General features: G+C 41.0%; 1 protein-coding gene and 1 long non-coding RNA gene across 15 annotated transcripts in view; one reads left to right on the top strand and one right to left on the bottom strand.

Moving 5' to 3' along the window:
* Positions 1–4,271: 4,271 nt before the first annotated feature.
* The window catches only part of NEK10 (NIMA related kinase 10), a 228,850-nt gene continuing 210,174 nt past the window's right edge, over positions 4,272–22,947 (bottom strand). For 13 of the 14 annotated variants that reach the window (XM_086674167.1, XM_086674163.1, XM_086674170.1 and 10 more), the window contains 4 exons: positions 12,159–12,267; positions 10,180–10,232; positions 10,036–10,091; positions 4,272–5,945 (listed from right to left, as the gene is read on the bottom strand). In XM_086674167.1, coding sequence (XP_086530293.1) covers positions 5,897–5,945; positions 10,036–10,091; positions 10,180–10,232; positions 12,159–12,267 — 267 coding nt within the window. In that variant the 3' untranslated portion in view covers positions 4,272–5,896. Of the gene's footprint in view, positions 5,946–10,035; positions 10,092–10,179; positions 10,233–12,158; positions 12,268–18,296; positions 18,453–22,947 lie in introns of those variants that run through there. The other variant, XM_086674172.1, reaches the window with a different exon arrangement.
* On the top strand, positions 19,704–21,325 carry LOC147577110 (uncharacterized). Its single transcript, XR_015239920.1, has 2 exons — positions 19,704–19,793; positions 20,958–21,325. It is a non-coding gene; the product is annotated as an uncharacterized LOC147577110 (long non-coding RNA).

Genomic DNA, 22,947 nt, shown 5'->3' with positions numbered 1-22,947 from the left:
ATAGAGGCATGGCATTTCTCTTCTCTTCCAGGGCCCCCAACTTCGTTACTTCAGAGTCTCAGTACACTCACACCAGAGGTTTTGTTGGAGTTTGGGGAGGATGGAATCATGTGCAGAGAAAGAAGTCCATCATCCTTCTGCCTTCCCTACCACGTACCACCACAGAACTCCGAACATTCCCTCTAACAACGCGGGCTCCCTGCAGGTAACCTTCTAACAGTCTGCTCTTCCGGTAGGAATGGGAATGGAGGTAGGGCCAGACAGTAGAGAGGCCTGTGGGTGGGACCGGAACAGAAAAGGACCTGCTCCTAGAAGCTAAGGGGGAAAAAAGCAAATGAAAGGTACTTTCCCATTCTGTGGGCACCGAGGACCTGTGGTGGTCCAGAACACGGAAGCTCTGGGCAACATGACATTAGGGGCTGTACTTTTTCTCAGAGGACAGCTCTGTCCTTTTTGATCGCCACAGACTCACCACTGGGAACAACAGAATACAGGAAGCATCGTAACTCAGTTTTGATCCACTAAATGTCAGTACACAGAATGCACTTAAAAGATGGTCCTTTGGAGTGATTTTTGTTTCCCATTTTGGAAGAGCAACATGATGGCATCTTTCCGTAGCCTGATTATCAACTGGTTTGTTTGCAAACAACTGAAATACCTTGAAATGCTTCTTTCTGATCTAGCCAAGTGTAAATGTATTCAAATCTGCCTGCATTTATCTATAGAACATCCACACATATTTCTGGTAAATTTTATTTTGTCAAACAAAACAGGCCTAAGGCCATGGATGAAAGATGGGGAAGCAAACGTGGTACCAGTGGCAGAGGGCAGAACCACAAGACAAAACTGTGTCCCTGAGGAGCCTAATGTCTTCAGAATGCCTCACAGGGACCCTGTCCTAAGGTCTGGACCAACACGTTACTAGGGAGCCTTAGGGGCCCATCTGCTACTCGCTGGGGTTTTCAGCTCACAGGTGACAGTGATCAGTCGATCAGTAACTGCATGTGGGGGAAGACACCTGATCCAGGAGACTCAGAGGCAGGAATCAGTGAAGCATCGGGAACTGCCTGGCCTCCTGCCAACCGCCCACCATCCTGTGACTGGCCTGCTGGGAGATGCCGGGCTCTGGGACACCCCTTGCCTTCCACTTGCCCTGTGACTTCTCAGTTTTTATTTGTAGATTGTCCTACCTCTTTGAAAGAGTCATCTTTTATCCTTAACAAGTTAGGACTTCACTTCTGAGTACTATTTATATGCCTCCCTCAATGCTATGTGGGGTTCATACAAATACTTCACACATTCCTTCTTGATATAAGGTATCCTTAAACCAGCTCCATTACCTTCCAAATTTACTGAAGTATGAGGTAAACATACTTGTATGAAGGGCAAGGAAAGCTAAAATTTAATAGCCATTCGTAAGCATTCTATTTCTTTCCAGAATTCTGACTCAAGTGGTGCTTGAAACGTAGAACTGAATCACGGATTAAGAATATTATTTTCTAAGTGACCTCTGCAGTCTGACTTACAGGTGCTAAGGCCTTAAAGCTTTGGTTCCTCTTGGTTTGTTATTCTAGTCCAAACCTCTCTCTGCTTGTTTTATGGGGACTAGTTCATGACATGTTTGCAGAAACGTCAGCTCATTTTTCATTTGTGAGCTCACCAGATCAATTCCAAGCATCTGTCCAGACTTGCTGATTACCTGGTTTTCTACAAACAACAAAACTTCTATCTCTGTTCAGAGGAAACAAAGGGAAGCTACCTCCAAATGACAGCCTTTAAACAGTCACATATTAGCTATAATGAATGCACTTCTGCTACCTCTAAATACAATTCCTGGGTACAGAGCAGAGCTTTATAGTAGGAAATGGGAAAAAGAGGCCACTTGCTACAGGTTGAGGAATAATATTCAAGCTTCAATCGAGAAGAGAGTTCACTTTTAGGATAAAAATCAATGGATTTTTAAATTTAAAAATCGGTTCATTACTACATATATGTAGTAAAAAAAAAAAATATCAAACATAGCTCACATCCCAACAATGCTGTTACACTCCTAGGGTGTGTGATCTTCATTTTGAAAACAACTGTTGCCCATGGACCCAGAGGACATGTAAATTTGCAATATCCATCAGTCACTCCGTCAAAATCATAAAATCCTTCCTGTCCCTGTTGCAGATCTCAAAGCAACATCACGGCAGGAATGTAATCAAGCATAACAGTCATATTTACAATATGCAATTTAACTGCAATGACACACATAAGAACCTCTTTATCGCAAGGTTTCCCTGAGACATTTGTGTCCTCCTATCAATATGAAAAATAGCGTCTAAGGGTAAGCAGCACACTTCAGTGGGAAAAATAATCTATCCCAAACCCTGTCCATTTCCATCAAAGGATACTATCTGGAAGATATAAAGGTACATAAAATATACTTATTATCACATGTAGTTGTTGAACATGAAGAATTTCATGTTTTGATGGAATTTCACCCCCAAGAGACAAGGTCAGTACGTGATAGCTGCATCTCCGCGGTGCTGAAGACGTGCTTCACCCTGATTCCTTTGCATTGCCTCTCCAGCTGATTTCTGTATTGTGAATACACACCATAGAAAAAGTGAAAGGCAAACAATAAAAGTACCTTACAAAGAAGTATTTCCCACCTTCCAACAGAAGCCGAAGCCATTTCTAAAGGAATCCAACATATTTACTGCACATGGTCCCTCGTCATTCCAAAGAAGAGAGAGAAATAGCAATAAAAATATTTTGTGATTCAGCAAATCAACCAGAGGGATGTGGATTCTATGCATATTAATACTGACGGAATTGACTACACATTATTGCCCTCACACATCTTAGATATGAGTGGTGAAAAACTGATGCTATTGCTGGAACTGCATGTAGTCAACTGGTCCTGTATTTGTTTTTGATCATCAAAATTCATGGTATTTAATAAGTCATAGATGGTACCTCTAAGAAGACCTTGACTCCCACTCAGTTCCATCATTTGGGTTAACTGCATAACAGCATTTCTTAATTAGGGTCTGCTTTAGAATGCCCACGCTGTGCACACTGCCCGGTGCCACACAAGTGTCCACATTATACCCAAACAGCCTTTCTCTAGCAAGTTCCTGAAATTCGCCCATGAGCACTGGGTCCACTGTCCACGTTACTATTCCTTAGGGACCTCCAATTACATATCAAATATCTGGAAGAAGACAAGGTTAACAACCGGCAAGCACATGTGACTGCTGCAGTCACTTCCCTGAAAATGGAACATTCTGCTTTTAAAAAGCAAATTCAGGTTTCAAGTGCACACGTCCAGAGTTGGTAGATCAAAACACAATTAACTGAGGCATGTGTGTATCCAAAGTGATCTGAAAAGACTGATTCAGATTCTGTCCTATACAAATATTCAGTGACAGAGAGTTAGATGGGGATTTCATTGCACAACAAATAATTAACAATTATATACAAGAGAAAAAGAAAAAATTTAAATGTAATCAAGAAAGAACTATGAGGCCGATTACACTCAACAACTTCTTTGCACTACAACGCAGTTCAGAGTGAAAACAAAATGATCATTCTTGTTCTTTTGTGACGACAGGGGACTCCTGGTTGGAGAGTTAGAAAGTGAGGGCTTTTGAAAAGGTAACATCACTGTTGGGATGAGACTCCATACCCAAAAGGGATCCCTTCCCAGTGCCTAACTTTCTCTCGGAGGCCTGCCCTTGCACCGGGAGAATGTGGATCCAGTGACTGGTAGTTTAAGAAGGGAATCAAATAAAACACATTCATGACTTTGGCAAAAGAATGCATCTGTCAGCATAGAGGTGACAGGCCTAAAGCTGCTGTTGAACAGGACATCCGTGTGTTTATCTTTGTTAATCCGTACTGGCTTCTAGAATAATAAATGCCACTTCTATGGTCTAAAAGAAATAGATGGAAACATTTTGCTCCCTTTCTGGTCAATAAGGGCAACTGTATGCATTTGAAAACACCTTTAAATAAATCATTTCTTTTTTTTTCTTTTTTATTTTTTTTACTAAGGTGTGACCTCTGACTACTCTTCTCTTCTAAATGTTGTTGAGCATATATTATCATTTGAGAAAGAACTTTATTGTTCAAACTTTCACCCACAGCTTGGTTTCTTTCCAGGTGTTGGCTTCTATCACAATTACAATTTATGCCCCTGTAGGCCTGTGCCTCCTACATAGTGAGGAAAGGTGCCCATTCCATACAGGAACAGATATAAAAAATAATAGTGCAAGTTCAAATTCAGTTGGGATGGAAATAAAATTTTACCTGGGTAAGTCAACAAAATCATAGCATTTTAATTTTACACATAAATTTCACATACGGATGGAATTGGTTTGAAGGCGGAAACTGACATTTTTCATTACTGTAATTGCATCTGTTATTTAAAATTACAGTGTATTTGTAATCATTAATTTGGCTTAAAGACAAAGATTCGTTGGCAATTTCAAAGGCATTAGTTAAAGGACATTTGGATATCTTTTAAGTTTTGGATGTACAAATTGTAAAAATAGTATGGATTCATATTACGAGATTTTCCATACTATACAAAAGGTTCTTAGGTTTCAGTCACTGTAAAATATATTGAACTAAATCCTGTTCAATGATGCTAAAAATATATCAGTGTAAATAAAGATACCAGAACTCAGTGAGAAGTAAATAAAAAGCAGAATTCCAGCTTTCAGATGACTAATTACATAGAATTAGAATGCCCTTTAAGCAGTTAGAAGTGCAGTCTGACTTGGCAATAAGGGCACGTCTTGGTGATCCACCAGTGAACAGAAGCCAGTTGAAGAGATTTTAGCCCAATAAGAATGTAGAGAATTTTCATCATAAAGTCTCCCTACAAAGGAACGAAACACTATTTGGTGTTCTGATTTCTTATGTTTTTAGGGACGTCTCGGTGAATAAAGAAGGGACTTCTATTTCATTATATAGCTTATTTTCATTTCAAATTCTCAAATAATAAAAACTGTAAAACAATGGGGCTAATTTTAGTAAGAAGGGAATTAGAATAAGGAATATTGCATCTCTTTCATAGATTCCATGAAGTCTTCAAAGTGCTCTAAAAACACTATAAGTTTGATTAGCAGCAAAGCATTAGCCTAATCAAAACCTCTCCTCCCTCCCCCCTTCTATATGTATATAGACATTGTACAGCAATATATTCTATTAGTGTAGCTTACATCCGACAATTTGACAGTTATTCCCAGAGGCTGTGCAAGGTTACAAATACTGTCTACCGTCTTCAGACCACTAGCACCCAAGTGGTTAAGAGAGAACCAATCCTTTCCTTAAAACAACAACAACAAAAACAACAATAAAATTCAATCACCTATTTTGAATTTCTTTTAAAATAAAAAAAATGGGGGAATACAGTGAATCACCCAATATATTATTACTCTGGGGCCTGTAATTTTCTCTCTCTAAAACTATTTTTATACATGGAAGGCTAGATGCCTTTAAACGTAGTTTCGGCAACTCTAAGTATAAAATATTCCGTTGAAAAATATGACTTTTTGTGTGTTTGTTTTGTTTTCTCTTGTTTTTCAATGTGGAGGAAAAGTTCTGTGAGGAGCGAGTTTCTTCCCACAGATGGATTTTGCAGCATTTTCTCCCAGCAGCACGCCGAGAGCCCTGTCCTCTTGTGCCTGCTGGATGCAAGGAGCAGAGCCTTCCCACACTGCTGCGGCCACGTAACCTAGCACAGGACCTCCAGAAAGAGGCCTTGCAGGTGCCATGGCAGCTCGGTCTTTTCTTTTCCACACCCTTCCAGCAGCTCCCAATCCCTGGGCATCTGGTTGAGCTGAAGTCCAGAACCTGAGCTTCACTAGGAAAAACCAAGTCTGTTCAAAATGCAGGGTTTTCATCTTTTGGTTGGGTGATTCTTGGTCCCCCATGGATAGGAGTGATATCTAGAAGATTCAAAAGTGCAAAGAGTTTGCTGTAGTCACACATATTTGATTTCACACATTCAATTTCAAAAGCAGTAGCTCAGGTGTGTGTGTGTGTGTGTGTGTGTGTGTGTGTGTGTGTGTGTGTGTATAAATCACCGTGAAGAAAAGATGATTCTAAAACAAAATAGGATGGGGGATTTTTAGAAAGTCACCTTTTTGCTGAAGTTCAGTGCTAACTGGATCTTTCTCAAATTATAAACTCAATTAGAAATGATAGCCCTTGAGAGAAGAAAATAAACACCCAAAGTAGCTTGTGCTTTTAAACATCTAATTTACATGTTACCGGTTCATTGGGGGAAAAAGCAATGCAAAGCGCAGATTTTTTTTATCTTGCAAGTTTTACTTCTCAATACAGATTGCATTGTTAAAAATGGTGATATGTGCCCCTAAGTATATAAGGATGATATGCTTGCCATTTATTCACTCACAGGATTCAAGCAGTTTTACTGTCACAAACAACAATGATAATATTAAGTCACGCTAGGCTGTCTCCTTCTGGTAAGTAAGCTAAATGTTCATGAATGTAAAATATAATTAACCATACATCCTGCAAATGATGAAGAATACAGTGTGCTTCAGGCTGGCCAAGCCTGTTTTGACCTCGTTTCATTTTCTTTATACTACTTTCTTCCTCTCAACTCATTCTACTTCCTCTTCCTGGAAGCCCAGAAATGAAGGATTCCCCATTTTGCTGAGGGCTCCTTGCTGCTGTGTCTCTTTCTGTTACCATTTCCTTTCCCTACTACAGCATTTTGTGCCCAAGACGGTCTTCCGAACCAACTGTCCAAGCAGTCTCCCCTTTATTTAAACAGCTGCAGAAACTGTCCCTAAAGAGAGCTAAGAGATGGATAATGGCTTCATCCTGAGGCTGTCCGTCTGATAATGGTATCTCTCTATCCCTGACTAAATGGTCACTCTACGGCCGAAGCTAAAAGCATGCTATATCTTGGCTTCATGCTTTCGCTGCTGACGTAAGTCTGAACTGACTGTCTGAAGTTGTAAACTTCGGTAATACAGAAACTATGTATGCACTTCTCGGTGTGGTGCTTGACCAAGATCACTAGTAACATTCTGCAATGATGATGACAATGGCAATGAGAGCAACAGCAGATCTGGGCAGGTGCTGGTGACTTTCGGGGAGTTAAAGCAATGTTTCCCACTTCCAACCACATGTGAAAGATTGAAGAAACACGGGGCTAAACAAGGCCAACAGATTTCTTCCTTACAGCACATCTCAGACTCTGTGATATGGTAACGTGTGTCACCATCCTCTGAAAATGGAAAACTGTCCTTTCACAGTTTCCCAGATATGTTTGATCACAAAATTTTATTTTTCAGGGAACATCTATTAGCATCTGTGAGAATATTGGCTAGTCTATGGAACCAATTAAGGGAATACACTCCAGTGACTCTAAATACTAGTACAAAATAAATAAATACATACATACATACTAGTACATGTCCAGTGATATTTAGCATCCTCCATCCTCTGACTACAGAAAAATCATCACTGACATGGCTGATTTGATTCATATTTGGAATTATGTGTGTTTCCAGCTTGTGAACTATTAGGTGCTTCTAAGTGGAAGCTGACTTTCTGGGTAATTAATTTGGAACACCCATAAACAAGTAGTTTAGGCACAACCAAGGGTTCTTTTTACTAGTAAACTGTGAGGAGTCTTCCCTCAAGGTATACTCTATCATTGTTATCAGAAGATGAAAAGGGAATATCATGGCTGTAAGAATTTTTAGATGGCTGCTTCATTTTACTTTGGAGCATTTTAAGAATATTTTACGTATGTCCTATCCAACGTATGTTGCTTTAACTTGACCATTTAAGTCATGTCTCCATAGTCTATTCACTATTCTGAATAAAACTGTAAATAATTTTTGGTCTTTGTTACTAGGCATCTCATCATCTATTCATCGTAATAACAAAATGTGCGATGTCTTTTAATATAGGAGTGCATCTTTGAAAGTAGAAATAATGTTTGAATTTTTTAAAACTTAGTGACAGAACTTAAAAAGGATAAAAGCGAATTTAAAAATAAGACTACGACTAAATTTTTTAGGGAAAAATAAGAGCTCTTGTATGAGCTTCCCAACTTCCTTACACACCTGGTTTTTCACTGACATTTAGTTTATTTTCTGCCAAAGTATGAAGCCATTCATGGCCCGTGATCCTGAGTCTCTGAGCATATGTAGATAAATCATGACAAAAATGACTTTTGCCCCCACTCTAAGCCAAAGGCACTTAAAATAATAAGGGGCTAAGAGTCAAGAACAAAGACACTCATTCTATTCATGGAAAGTTGGATGTACTCGACCCAAATTGAAAATGAAAATTCAAAATCTCTCCAAGGAAGGTGGGAGAAGAGTGATTATGAAGATGGTGATTTCTATTAATAATATACCTTTGGAAAATGAGAATTACTCATCATATCTCTGTAGTTATAAATCACAACAGAACTAAATCTACAAAGGTAGTATTTTGGAAATATGTTATCAAGCCAAAAGAACAAGCAGTTGAATAAACTTAACTGTGTGATTCATACGAACAACTTGTTGTAATAGGAAAACTAAAAAAAAAAAAAAAAAAAAAAAAAAAGGTGGAGACTGACATAACCTCAAAAAAGAATCTGATTTCCATATAATAACCTTCGCAGAATGCTCTCGAGGCCTCGTTCTCATACCATGGCTAATACCTTTGGAGATGACTTCTGGAATGATTGATTTTAATATGAAATTTATTGTCAAATTGGTTTCCATACAACACCCAGTGCTCATCCCAATAGTGGAATGATTTAAATAGTGGTCACAAGATAGCTTCACCAGCTGGAAAGGAAGGCAGCTCCTTCAGGCATGAAAGGCCACTCTGAGAGAACAAACTAAAGCAACTTGGAGCCACGCAGAATGTGGATGTGGCTGCTTACGATCAATGTGATGGTCTGTTAGGAGGGGCTCCTTAGAAAAGTCAAGAGGCAACTCGGATGGCAGACGCGGTGAGTGCCCACCTCCCCTCATCCACGCCACTTCACGGCGTGCCGGCCTACTTTCCAGCTGCCTGCACCAGCGTTTCTTTTCCTGAAGATTTCTCTGGCCTCTGGAGTCTGCTCTGTCCACCTTTACAGAAGGCCAGAAATGCCAGGGAACTAACATTCTCTGGGCAAAGGCCGCAAACAATGACGGATGGCAACTGGACGACAAATACCCGGGTTGCCTCAGCCCTTGAGTGGGATAACTGAGGTACATGTTCAGTACCAGCTCTCAGATTTCCCCAGCGGGATCAAGCCCCCATCAGCCACAAGGGTAAATTGCTTCAAAATGAAACCTTTATTGAATTATTTCTTCACTCCCCTACCAGCGTTTCCTGGAATTGCCTCTCAAGTAAACTCACTGTAGTCAAACCTTTGTGCCCAACACTGTGCCCAACAGTAAATGGCAGGAATCAGAACAGGACAAAAGTCAGAAAATAGTATATTTTTTAAAGCACCAATAGTGGTTATATTAGAAGATAATACATAGCTCCAGTAAACTGAGGTTTCTCACTTATGGTGATCAAGAGGCAATATATAACAACAAATTCCTTTCCCACCAACATATCTTAAATTCACCAGAAGTGATTCTTTGTTTAGTTGTATTCTCTCCCTCCCTCGCCCCTGCATTCTATACAAATGATGGGTAGATTTCAGTGAGAAATCTGAGTTTACAGCTCTACTAGAATGGAACAAATGTTTAGTTAAAAAAAAAAAAAAGCTTAGAAATGCCTTTCCATTTCATTATGTTTCTTATTTTTTAGGAGAGTAAATTACCACTAAGCTATCACCCTTTCTTTTTCAACACAGAAACAGCAGCTGCTTCCATACAAAAGATGGGCAACATATACTCTCCCCATGGTTGTATCTAGTCTAAGCCAAGAGATTTTACAGAAGTATTTAAAATGAAAGTTGAAAAAAAAAATCTCTGGAATCCAGGATAGAGAAATCAGATCTAACACCCAATGATCTCAACTGATTTGTCACATTTGAAAGAAAATTCCAGATCTCACCTGTTAGATTTAAAGTTGTAATAGCCACTTTCTTCTAGGACTTCTTCAATCACAGTCTGGAGTTGAAAAAAAAAAAAAAATCAGGTTAGTATTGAATTAAAAGCAACAAAATAAAATTGTTCAAAGGCACTGCAAAAACTTCACCTGCATCTGTTCATACGTTATTCCCTCCTCCAAATCAAAGCTGGTGCACAGACCTGAAATAGATAGATTATGGAAAGTCTGAACTCCGGTTCATATTTTCTTGATTAGACTTTATTGGCGATTACAACTCAACTGTAGTGAAAACGGTGAATTTAGACATGAGGAAGAGGAGTACTTATAAGCACATTCCAAATTGTCTTGCTTTGAATATTCAAACTCTTTCTTTCTCTTCCTTTAATAACTGGCTGCTTTTGGGGCGACCATCACAAAATAATACGCAAATAGTACACAAAGGTATAGGGGCATCTCACAGGGTATAAATCGGGTAATTTTGTTAGAGGGGTGGGTGTGTGTGCACACTAAGGACAGGTGAGGAGTATTCCAAACGCAAACTACTTGGTGAGTTTTCCGATCAAGAAATTCTCCTTAATCTACAAGCAAAACCAGTAAATATGTGCTAAAAAGAAAATGAATTCTTAGAGGGAGGCAGAAATAGACAGTGAGAGACAAGGAATACCTGGCCCTTTCCTATGACTGCCTCAAGGGAAATAAAATACATTTAGTGCCAAAAGGCAAGACTTTCTTGGATGTCTGTTCTAAGGATGATCTACCAGCACCTCGCCCAACTGAGAGCCACCCGAGGCAACGCTGACCAGCTTCCACTGCAATCAATCAGCACTGGTGTGCTGGGAGGCGCGGGAGCTCCCCTCCACTTAGGGGAGACAAGAGGTGCTGGGTTGACGTTGAGGGGAGGTGTGGGGCTGAGTCCTGGCAGGTCGTCTTCAATGCTCTGCCTTCAGGGGTTCCCAAAGTGCCCGCAGCCTCTGCTGTCTGAGCTGGTGGCCAGCCTGCTTGGACGGGACTCGTCCGCTCCACCTTGGGGTGGCATGTCAAGCTGCCACAGGCTGCCCCGGGGATTTGCACCAGAACTCTCCGTTTCATCAGAGTTGCCGCTGTAAGAAGTCTGGCCCGCAGACTGACTGGCCTGCCCTGGGGGCACTTTTAAAAGCAAAAGACTTTCAACAACAGTTTTTCTTGAGCTTATGGGTTTCTCAGGGAGTATTCTAAATGTAATTCTGCCTATGGGCTCGCTTCATCCCAGGGGTCCAAGACTTAAGGAAAGTTTGAGAATTCATATATGAGATGATTTGCCTAAATCGAGGAGTGAGGGCAGAGTGAGTCTCCCTCCCTTTAGCCATAATTCCTATCTATTTCAGAACTCAGTGATGTAACTCTAGTTTATAGGGACTTCAAACTTATTTAAGAACTCTAAAACCTCAGAGTAGCTTGAAAACCTCTTCTGAGAGTTCCATTATCATGAGAAGAATTACATTACGCTGAGCCCCTGCTAATGGCCAAGCACTTTTTATATGTTTACACTGGCCCTCACCATCACCCTAAAGTGCAAGTACCATTTTTACCCCCATTTTACAGGCAAGAAAACCGGGGCTCAAGGGGTCGAATAATTTGCCCAAGGTCAACTACTAAATGGTTAAGCTGAGATTCAAATATAGGTATCCAGGTTTTGAGAATCCACACCTTTCGTCCCTAGGCGATGTGGCCTCCCTATGTGAGATTTATGCAAAAAAGAAAAAAATTTAAATATGTCTAATGTGGATTCTGCAGGTAAGTTTCAAATTTTCTCCATTTTAAATATCCAAACTCTTCACTTCTGCTTTTGGGCATTTGATTTTGCATCATCAGATAGCAAGAAGAAATAAAAGGAAATACAATTCACCCACACAGATTCTGCTGTTTGTTTATGGCATTAATAAATGATCAAGGAAGCTGCCACAGCAGGGTACAATAAATCTCAGGGAATTTCTATATTCCTACTGTATATCCTTTCCAACTATTGCCATAGATAATCAAAATAAGCTCTTTCTTTTAAATTGAAGATAATCTTTTAAGGGTAAGCTGTTGATCCAAATAATAGATTTCTTTGTGAAAGCCAGATTTCCGGTGTTGCAGGCCATTACCTGTTGGGTCATCTGGGGACAGGCTGTTTCCACTTGATGAATGATGTAATAAATGGTAATCCACTGTGAAAAAGTTGGGCTCGATTGGTTCTGGAGATCCCTGAGATAACTGGAACAGAAAAGGCAAAGCCACATGTTATTCTGCACTCAGAAGCAAATGATAGGAGATCACTTTCCCTATGTCTCCACATGGAGAATTTAGTGCTGTGGTTTTCAATCCCTTGTAAATAGATAAAGGCACATCATCCTTTCAAAAGAACTTGTAAATTAGAGGCAGGCAAATTATAGCAGAAGCAAGGTAGACAATTCCCTGGTCACATGAAAAAGTAAAAACAACTCTGCACTTTTTAGTTTTATGAGAGCAAGATAAAAATGGATAGAAAAATAATGGCATGGGCTTGGAACATCAAAATGTTATTTGTATCAGGCCTATGAGGAATAACCTCCAGTTATTCAGCAGAACAATATGTTTAGCCCACATCATCATTGTTTTTCATGTATCTGCTTTGAACAATGCCTTCTTGTTTGACCAACACAACCAAGTTTCTTAATACATTTTGCTAAATTACTGTTGGTTAATTTTAATCTCCAAATATGAATCCTCAACACTCTAAAGGAGAGAGTTATTCACTAAACGACAGAATTTATTAAGGTTCCAATTATTTAATGGTCTTCTATAAAGCTGAATTTTTTAAGCAGAATTTTAGGCTATAAATATTTCTCAATCTCCTTTCACCTTTAATTCCAACCAGCACTCGGGCTGGCCAAGTTTTCATGTCTGTGTTAATGTAACATATTAAAATGCCAATTCTTATTAATAAACCAGAAACAAATGGCACAATTTAGACTGTGCAATAGTAGTTGCCTTGGATTCACATGCTCTGCTCAGGAATTAAAATACACCATTGTTCAATCACTTGAGAAAACTCGCAGCATTCATTAAAATTCAACAACTATGCCTACCCTGTGACCCAGCAATCGCACTCTTAGGTATGAACACAAGAGAAATGAAGGACTTCTGTCCATCAAAAGAGGTACACAAGAATGTTCATAGCACCTTTATTCATAATAACCGGAACTGGAAAAACCCCAAATGTCTACAGACAGAAGGATGGGTAGATATATTGTGGTGTGCTTATCCAATGGGATTCTGCAAAGCACAAAAAAGAACAAGCTATAGATACAAACCGTAACAGGAACAAACATTGAGCAAAAGCAGCAAAAAGAAAACATAACGTATGACCTCACGTACATGCATGTTCACAATCTGGCAAAGCTAACCAATGGTGATGAAGGTTAAGATAACAATTACATTGTGGCAGGGGATTTGACCAGGAAAAAGCAAGCAGGAACCTTCTTCAGCACAGGAAATGTTCTACATAGTGATGAGGGTGGTGGTCACATGGGTGAATGTGTAGGTAAAAGTTCATGGAGCTGGCCAGGTACCTCACTGTAGGCATTGTGCACTTTGTACCCTAATGAAAAACATTTTATATGAGCAACTATTATTCCATCTATGTACTTTGGACACTATTAGTACAAATCATTTTTGTGTTTTCTAGTCTCCATGTTGCCAACAAATGTACTGTAGAAAAAACTAAGGTTCCACCCTTTTTTATTCTTGAAAATTTACTTTCTTTACTTCAGTGACAACTGATAAAACTAATAACCCATTTGTAAAGGGACAAGATCATAGGATTGTAACATATCGTAATGCAGGAGGATCAGATAGTCACATGCTTACTAATGCTCTCGTCAGTGCCATTAGGATGCCACAGAGGTAGCCCTGATCACTCGGCGTTTCTCAGAGCCAAGCTAGTAGCTTGCTCCAACTAAGCTTAATACGTCTTGTAATGCTGAAAATGATTTCCTGGTATTGCCTTCCAAACGACTTCAGATGGGATTGTTTTTCATGTGATTGAGCATAGGAGTAATTTGGCTGCCTGAAGTGCTCATCCTAATTATAGAAGGCTTATTTAAGTCAACTTAATTATTTAGTAAACACCTTGGACTCCTCTTTCCCAGACGGGAAGTGTTTAAAGCTGTACAGTGATATATGTGAATTGTGACCCAGAGAGATCAAGAGAGCCATTTTACAATGACAAAGGCAAGTTCTTTTCCTTGATGCAAACCTTGAAGAGAGGAGTACTTGAGATTTCCAGTGCCTTTCACATAAGCAGTGTCCTTTAGCTTAAGAGCTGCAAATCCTCAGAGGGATGGGCCCATGGATGAAGGCAAGGGCTGAAATTCGGTTGAATCCCTTTTGTGTGTTTGAATCCCAGATACGTTTATTTTTATTCCAGAAACTTCTCGGAACTTCTTGCAGTTCAGTGTTTCGACCTACATATTCTTTAAGTATATCGTTTTTGCCCCTCGCTGTGTGTCATGGTCTGAGCAGGTTTTGTAAAATAGAGATGAAAACCATCGAATCCCATATACCAATGGTCTATCCAGCTTATCAGCACCAGGCTGGGCAGCATGGAGGACATAGAAATGATGTGGCCTGCAATTCGGGTAATTAGGCTAATATACACGAACAAAATGGTGAAGGAATAAACACTGAAGTGTAAAATGAGGTGGGGAGTTCTAAGCTTCCAAAAAGAAGTATGCTTCAAGAAGACCAGCATGATTTTCAGAAGCTCTGGAGCAGAAACACTGGAGCCAAGTCTTGAAGGATAGATTTGGGTGGATGCAAGGAAGTGAAGCAGACATTCCAGGTGAGTAGAACTTGGGGGTAAAGGCTGGGCACTGCATACCACTAGCAAGGTGAATAAAGGGATGTGACATAAGTCCACATTATAGAGATGTGGGGATCTAGGCTGAAGAGAGGAAGGCAAGTGCCGCTCATTAATTCAGTGGGGATTTTCTACCAACTATTGTGTGCCACACACACAGATCCAAACAATGGAAACAACCAATGGTGGCCAAAAATTCTACCCTGGAGCTTACTGCCTAATTGGGGAGGAATATGTCTGTGAAACAACCACCTGGATATATGGGAAATTGCAACTGTGCTGAATGCATTAAAGGACAGATCTATGGTTCTAGGAGAACAGACAGATTTAACTGTCTGTTTAACTGGGGAGAGGTTTTCTGGAAAAAATGACACTTCTGCCGAGAGCTGAAAGAATCAGTGAGAATGAGTAAAGGATGGAAAAGGAAGATCTTTAAAAGCAGAAAAACAAGCATTTGCAAAGACTTAGGAGGAAGCTGCGTGGTAGACAGGCCTCAGACAGTGCCTGTGGCTGGTGTAATTTCGACCACGAATGGCAAGAGAGTAGGAGATCAAGGTGGAGAGGTGGGCAGGGCTTGGACCAAACAGGACTGTCAATATGGTGGGTAGGATTTGGCAGTTTATACTAAGAGCCCCTGAACAGTTTTCAGTGTGTAGGGTGTGTGTGTGTGTGTGTGTGTGTGTGTGTGTGTGTGTGACATGATCAGATTCTGTTTTGAAAGGATCATTCTGGATGCAATGTGCACAGCAGTCTGCATGAGGCTGGTGATGCCAGGGTGGGTGCAGACCCAGAGGAAGGCTCCTGCAAATAATGCCAGCCTAGAAGCTGGGAGCCAGAGTTTACATGGTGAGGCAGGAAACTGGAGGCTATAAAGCTTTTCGAGTATGCCTTAAAAAAAAAAAAAAGCTAGTGTTTAGAAACTCTTAGTCCTGCAAGATGGGTTAGAGAACAGGGAGATCATCAGAGAAGCTGTGGCACTAACACCAGGGAGAAGTGCTAAGAGCTTGGACTAGGTGTTAGCCAAGAGGAAGATCAAAAACCCTCACTAATAACACTAGTAGTGCCTACAGCCATTTACTGAGAACTTAAACATTCTAGACACAGTGGATGTTCTATCTGGTTCTTACATCTACCTCTACGGTGGGCATTATCCCTGTTCCACAGATGGGGACACTGAGAAGGAATGTGCTCAAGGATCATAGCTAGCAAGTGGCAGAAGCAGGGCTAGAACCCAGGGCTGTAACGTCAAGGGGTGAGCAAAACCGCGTTATGTGAAGAAGATCCCGGGTGTTGATGACTCACAGGGCAAAAGAAATAACATGGAGCAGCCGAACATGACCGCAAGGCTTAAAAACTGAGGAAAAGGAAAACATGCTTCCAGCGATGGTGATGCAGATGGAGGGAGGAAGAGGAAGAGTCCGATTCTGGACACACGAGACAGGCAAGAAAATGCTCACCCCGTAGGTGGAATACGGATGCTACCACAGAATGTTCGAAGCAGCGGCCCCTACGACTGGCAGAGGCTCAGAGGTGGCCAGCAGTCCTGGGCCATGTGGGCCCTTTTTTGCCTCTTGAGCATTCAGCTTACAGGGGCACTGCCATCTCTGGCTTGTATGTCCTGTTGGGAAGAATGCTTCTGAAATGACGGAAAAGGGCTCTCCTGCCCTGAACAAACATCGACAGTTCTAAGGAGCAAATGACTGTACACACTTTGGAACTAGAGCCAAGTAAACATTAAAGAGAACAAACTGTGTCCCTGTTACCACCCCTCCTCCCCCCACCCCAAACTCAACTGATTTTGAGCAAGGGCTGAGCAATTTTGGCTCGTCATTGTTCAAGTGAGAATATAGTACTTTTGGGGCAGAACCTAAATGAGAAGCAAAAAAAATGTAATCTTCATTAAATTCCCCAAACTATATCTTCTCTTCCATATCATAAAATGAGGGGATCTTCGCTGCAGAACAACTACACAAATTATTTGGAATCTAATGCACTGAGGTAGGACTCCGAAGGAAATGAAACAACATAAATGCAATGAGGTGCCAGAAATGAGAACATTTTTTTTTTAAATTTTTTTTTCAACGTTTTTATTTATTTTTGGGACAGAGAGAGACAGAGCATGAACGGGGGAGGGGCAGAGAGAGAGGGAGACACAGAATCGGAAACAGGCTCCAGGCTCCGAGCCATCAGCCCAGAGCCTGACGCGGGGCTCGAACTCATGGACCGCGAGATCGTGACCTGGCTGAAGCCGGACGCTTAACCGACTGGCCACCCAGGCGCCCCATCATTTTTAAGGCACTAAATCACACGTCACTCACCAGCCCTCTCTGATCTTTCTCCCTTCAGATTTCCCTGTCCTCTTTGACTGAATTGTAACATGTTAAGACGGAACATACTGTCTTCTTTTTCATCTTTTCTAACCTACGGCTCCTCTCTAGTCTTTTTTGTCAGGCTCTTACAGGCCACTCTGTTAACAGACACATCCAGTATCTGCGCTCACTATTCTCTTACACTTCAGCACTCTCTCGCGGATGCACCTGTATCTTCTCACGGGTCGTCACTTGGCCACCCTCGCCCCTACTTCCCCCGGCAGCGGCCTTGCTGTTTACGTTTCCAACAAAGACTGTGTTTCTGACAAAGAATTCCAAAACTAAAAGAAAAAGGCTGGAAAATCACCATCCTATGCTATTTACAACCAGGAGCTCGTCCTCCCAGGACCTGAAGGTGGGACTGAGGGAGAAGATGAACGGGGCCCGGCCCCGCTGGGCAGGAGAACCCTGCCGTAGGCGCTTCTCCACTTGGTCCAAACAGGTCGGTGTTGGGCGCTGCTGATTTATGATGCCTCCATGGGGCCCTGACAGGGGCTACGCAAAAATAAGGTAATTATTATGTGCATAAGAAGCCATTAATTAAAGCATGAAGACAGGGGCAACCTGCTAATTGTAAAAGAGCCAGAAACCTGGAGTTTAGGAGTTAGAGATTGCCAGCTACTGAATAAGGTAAGCTTGACCTTGCTGATCTGAGTTGAAGTACAGATTCAGAACCAAAGAAATGTGTTCTCCTCTCCTTGCAGTTTATTTATTTAAGAAAAAGGTTCTTTTTTTTTTTTTTTCTGTAGAATCCCCCAGTCTGGATTTTGCTGATTATCCCCATGGTGTCTTTTTTTTTTTTTTTTTTAATTTTTTTTTTTTTCCCAACGTTTATTTATTTTTGGGACAGAGAGAGACAGAGCATGAACGGGGCAAGGGCAGAGAGAGAGGGAGACACAGAATCGGAAACAGGCTCCAGGCTCTGAGCCATCAGCCCAGAGCCTGACGCGGGGCTGGAACTCACGGACCGCGAGATCGTGACCTGGCTGAAGTCGGACGCTTAACCGACTGCGCCACCCAGGCGCCCCTCCCCATGGTGTCTTTTAACATGTTCTCTTGTCCCACGTATTTGCTACCCATTTGTAGTATCTGGATGTAGAGCAAGGGATTGGCAAACTTCTTTGGCAAAGATCAGGTAGGAAATATTTACAGATTTACAGGTCTTGCAGTCTGTATCACAGCTACTGTGCCTACAAGGTGAATGCAACCATAGACAATATGTAAGTGAATGCATTGGTTGTGTTCCAATAAAACTTTATGTCCAAAAACAGGCAATACACCAGATTGGCCTGAGGACCACGGTTTGCCCACTTCCAATATACAGGCTTCCTCAGATGCAGATCCAGGTTTTTAGCAAATACACAGCCATTGGGAGGCGTATGCCTGGTGGCCCCTCTTTCTGTGACATTAGTAACCACTGGTAATCATGTCTAGGTCCATTATTTCATTACAGGCTGCAAAATGACAATATTTTTTATTCCTTTAGTTGTTATTAGCTGGAGTACTAGTATAATGAGAAACTTCCCCCTGATCAATTTAATTACCCTGGGATAGAATTCATAAGGGAACCACAGAATAAATGAATAAATGTTTGATTCTTTCCTTTTGCAAATAATTTTCAAAACAATGAGTTGGTTACTTAGCATCCTCCAAAGGTAACCAGTGAGGGATTTCTTATTTTACTATCATGAACTCTTAGATTGAAACTTTACTTAAGGCTTTCCATCCATTGCAGTTATTATCCCTACTGATGCTCTAATTATCCACTAGACAGCCAGCGGGAGCCTCTTTAAGTTGGCTCCTGAGTCCTTTTGACACATCCCCAGTAATCCTTGATGGCATCCTCACTATGCATTCTATTATGTCAAGACATTCCATTCTAATCTCATTCAGCTCCTGTTCTAGCCCTGCAATCACTCTATCTCCTAGGAGCCATGGGTGCTCAGGGAGCTCTCCGCTACTTGCTTAGTTTCTAGACAATTTAGTGGAAATATTAGGAAATATGTATTTATTTATTTATTTATTTATTTTTAATGTTTATTTATTATTGACAGAGAGAGACAACATGCGCAAAGGAGGGACAGAGAGAGGAGGAGACCCAGAATCCGAAGCAGGCTCCAGGCTCTGAGCTGTCAGCACAGAGCCTGACGATGTGGGGCTCGAACCCACAAACCACAAGACCCTGACCTGAGCCGGAGTCAGATGCTTGACCGACTGAGCCACCCAGGTGCCCCGAAATATGGATATTTTTAAAAGAAAAGATTTATCATGAATTCATACTTATTCATATTGGTATTTCCAATTCTACGTTATTAACTAGATAATATATAAATATTATCTATATATTATATTGATAATATGTAAATATTATCAATATAAATGTATATTGAATTAATATATTCTATCTTGTTTCTGTTTCTCCTTTCTCCAATGCTGAAAATCCTAGTTTCCCCAAACTCTATACAATCACATGCTGTATTCTCCTACAATTTTAGCCAAGATTGAGAAGACCGGACTGAAGATCCGCTGAAGTAAGTCATAAATAAAGAGCTTAGTTTCTTAGAAAAGGGCTTTTCCCACTTCTTCACTCTTCTATATATCCTGCTGGGTCTTAGGCCATTAATCAGAAGGCAGGCACAATCATCCCATAACTGTTCCTCAAACTGGAGACATAGAGGCCCTGGATTTCAGAACAGATTTCAGAGGGGAAGGTGGAAATCAAATGCATTTTATATGCTATCACTGCTTGCTTCTTCCATGGCCCCGATGTAGGTGACTGTGTTAGTAGTCAAAGGCCAATTGGCCACTCTACCGAGATCACATAGGGGATGAAAAATCCATTTCCAAACAAAAATTGTCACTAACAAAAGATTATACCAGAAAGGGTGAAAAACAGAGGTCACAGAGTTTTCTCATTTGTGTTTAGAGGAGGGCAGGAGGGCTTCTTTTTATATCCATATAAAAATATAAATATTAAATATATCAGCATATATCATATATTATATATATCAATAAATAGACTATATCATACACAACATACTTATCAATATAGAATATACTCTCTATTCAACGATCATACATTAAGCCCCGTCATGTGCCAGGCTCTGTGCAAGACCACGGGCAATCAAAGATGGATACGACACACTCACTGCCTTTGGGAGAAACAGAAATGCAAGCCAGATAAAAAGCTCTTTAAACACAACAATGTGAGTAAACTAAAAAAGCACAGAGAAAAGGGAGATTGATTCTGTACAGGGAAAAGCGAGGGAGATTTTTATGGAGGAGCTGGCCTCTCAGTTCAGTGGTGGAGAACAGGAAGTGTATTAATATTCCAGGCAGATTTGTTTAGCGCACAGGAGAGGAGGCCTGCCTCCGTGATCAGGAGCGCATACGCCGTGATGGAACGAACCACCACAAGCTTGTAGTGTCAGAGGGGACTATGGCATTCCTCACCGGAGAAGTGTGCCTCTAAACAAAGTTGAGAAAAGGGATAAGTCTTTGAGTTCGTCCCCCCCCCTTCCCCTGCCACCCTGGGCTCCCTGAATGCCCTTGACCACCCCCATTAATCCCTTTGTATTCCCCAGACCAAGGGCAGAAGGTTAAGCGCTCTGAGAGAAGCCTCCACTGTACAGAGGAAGGCCTACAAGGTGGTGGGGTCGGTTTAACAAAAGAGCATCTTTTTTCTGTCTGGACAGAAAAGAAAGCCAGCAAGAAAGGGATGCAAACCAAAAATCTAAGTGACGGAAGAGAGAATACTCTGCTTTACGGAAGGACATGCGCCGGTGGAAAATCTCAACAATGGGGAGGGGGTGGGGGAGGGGAGGGAACCTTCCTGCAAGCTGTGATGCAGGCACTTTGATCTCTTAAAGCTGGGATTTCTGTTAAACTAAATTTGCATACAAAGAGGATTATTCCGCATATCATTTTAATAAGACTATGAAAACCTAGCAACATGTAATATTTTCATGGGAGACTTGAGGCTCTGTCTTCCTAAAATACATTTATTGGTATTCGTGATGCAATATGTAAATACCATAAAAATAAATATCCACAGTCTCATCCACTTCTGTTTGATCTACTTGAGCTTTGTTTCTTGGCCTCATTTGCCAACACAGCCCATGAAAGAAATTGCGCTCTTGGATCTCTGATGAGGTAGGTTTATGTTCTGTTTACCTGCTGCCGTGTCTGTTTTTTCATCTCCTGTTTGTGTGTCGGCAGACGCCGCTGATGTAAGGTAACAGAGCAAACACATACTGTTTGCATTTCGTATCAAAGGGCCCATCATACTGCCTGAATAAGGAGTACATTTATGCTTGAGATTGGATCCATTAAAGGAAAAAGAAACTCTAAAGAAAAAGAGCATTGGCGCATGATGTTTTCAAAGTTTAAGTGTAGGTAAAACTTTACAAATGTACGTATAAAATTGGAACAGGCCCAGACCGCTAGGGCCTGGGGTCTTTCGGGGACAGGAAAAGGGAAGCTTGTGACCAGCTCCAAGGGCTATATCGAAATGGCTACCGACCAGGACAGAGGGATTTCCTCTTCTCCAGTCGTGCTAATCAGAGATAGACAATTTTCTTTCCATCCGGTTGATTTAAACTTTTTGTGATTTAATATTCTTGGGTATAATTAGAAACATTTACTAACACCCAAGGTCTAGGGGAAAAACTTAAAAATACAGTTGGCTCTTGAACAACATGGGTTTGAGCTACATGGGTCCAAATATGTGGATTTCTCACAGTGCAGTGCTGTAAATGTATTTTCTCCTTATGATTTTATTTCTAGCTTACTTTATTGTAAGAATACAGTATATAATATATAACTTCCAAAATGTGTTTTAATCCACTATTTATGCTATCGGCAAGTCTTTCAACAGTGGGCTATTAGTAATGAAGGTTTGGGAAAGTCACAAGTTATATATGGGTTTTCAACTGTGCAGGAGCAGGTGGTCAGTGTCCCTCCTCCTCAAGGTGGTCGGGGGTCAACAGTGGTTCATTCCACCCTCCTAGGTGATAAAAATCACAGCTTCACCCAGTTAAATGACTTGTTTGGGTGGTACAGCTCAATTAAGGGGCTTCCGAGAGAATGTTCTAATAAAATATTACATTCTCTTAAAAAACAGAATTCTTTTTAAAAAGGCTAAAGTATATTTTTAATTAAAGATGTTTAATAACATTTATTCTTTGGAAAACACGTAATCATACTGAAGCAATTTTCTATTCGTCTTCTGAGATGATGGCCCCAGAAATAAAGGTGAGAAAATTAGAGGCAAAGATAACCTTGATTTAGTATCATAAGCAGTGCTGTGGTCTGAATGTTCGTGTCCCCTCAAATTTGTATGTTGAAACCTAACCCCCAAAGTGATGGTATTGACTCATTGTGAGGTAATTCAGTCACGAAGACAGAGCCCTCATGGAAGTGCTCTTATAAAAAAGTGCCCTTATAAAGAGGCCCCAGAGAGTTTCCTTGCCTCAATTGCCACGTGAGGATAGGAGAAGTCAAAAGTCTGCAACTGGGAAGAGGGCTTGTACCAAACATGACCGTGCTGGCACCTTGAAATTGGGCAGTCAGTTTCCAGAACTGAGAGCAGTCTCTGCTGTTTATAAGCTCCCCGGTTTATGGTGTCTTTTTTATACAGCTTGGAAGGACCAAAACAAATAACGATAGTATCTTTTAATAGAAGAT

Source organism: Puma concolor, chromosome C2, assembly GCF_028749965.1.
Source record: "Puma concolor isolate L17-30 chromosome C2, mPumCon1.1.hap2, whole genome shotgun sequence".
In the NCBI taxonomy this organism is placed as follows: Eukaryota; Metazoa; Chordata; class Mammalia; order Carnivora; family Felidae; genus Puma; species Puma concolor.
The sequence above is the reverse complement of the archived record's forward strand: the minus strand, read 5'-3'. Positions and strand labels throughout refer to the sequence as shown.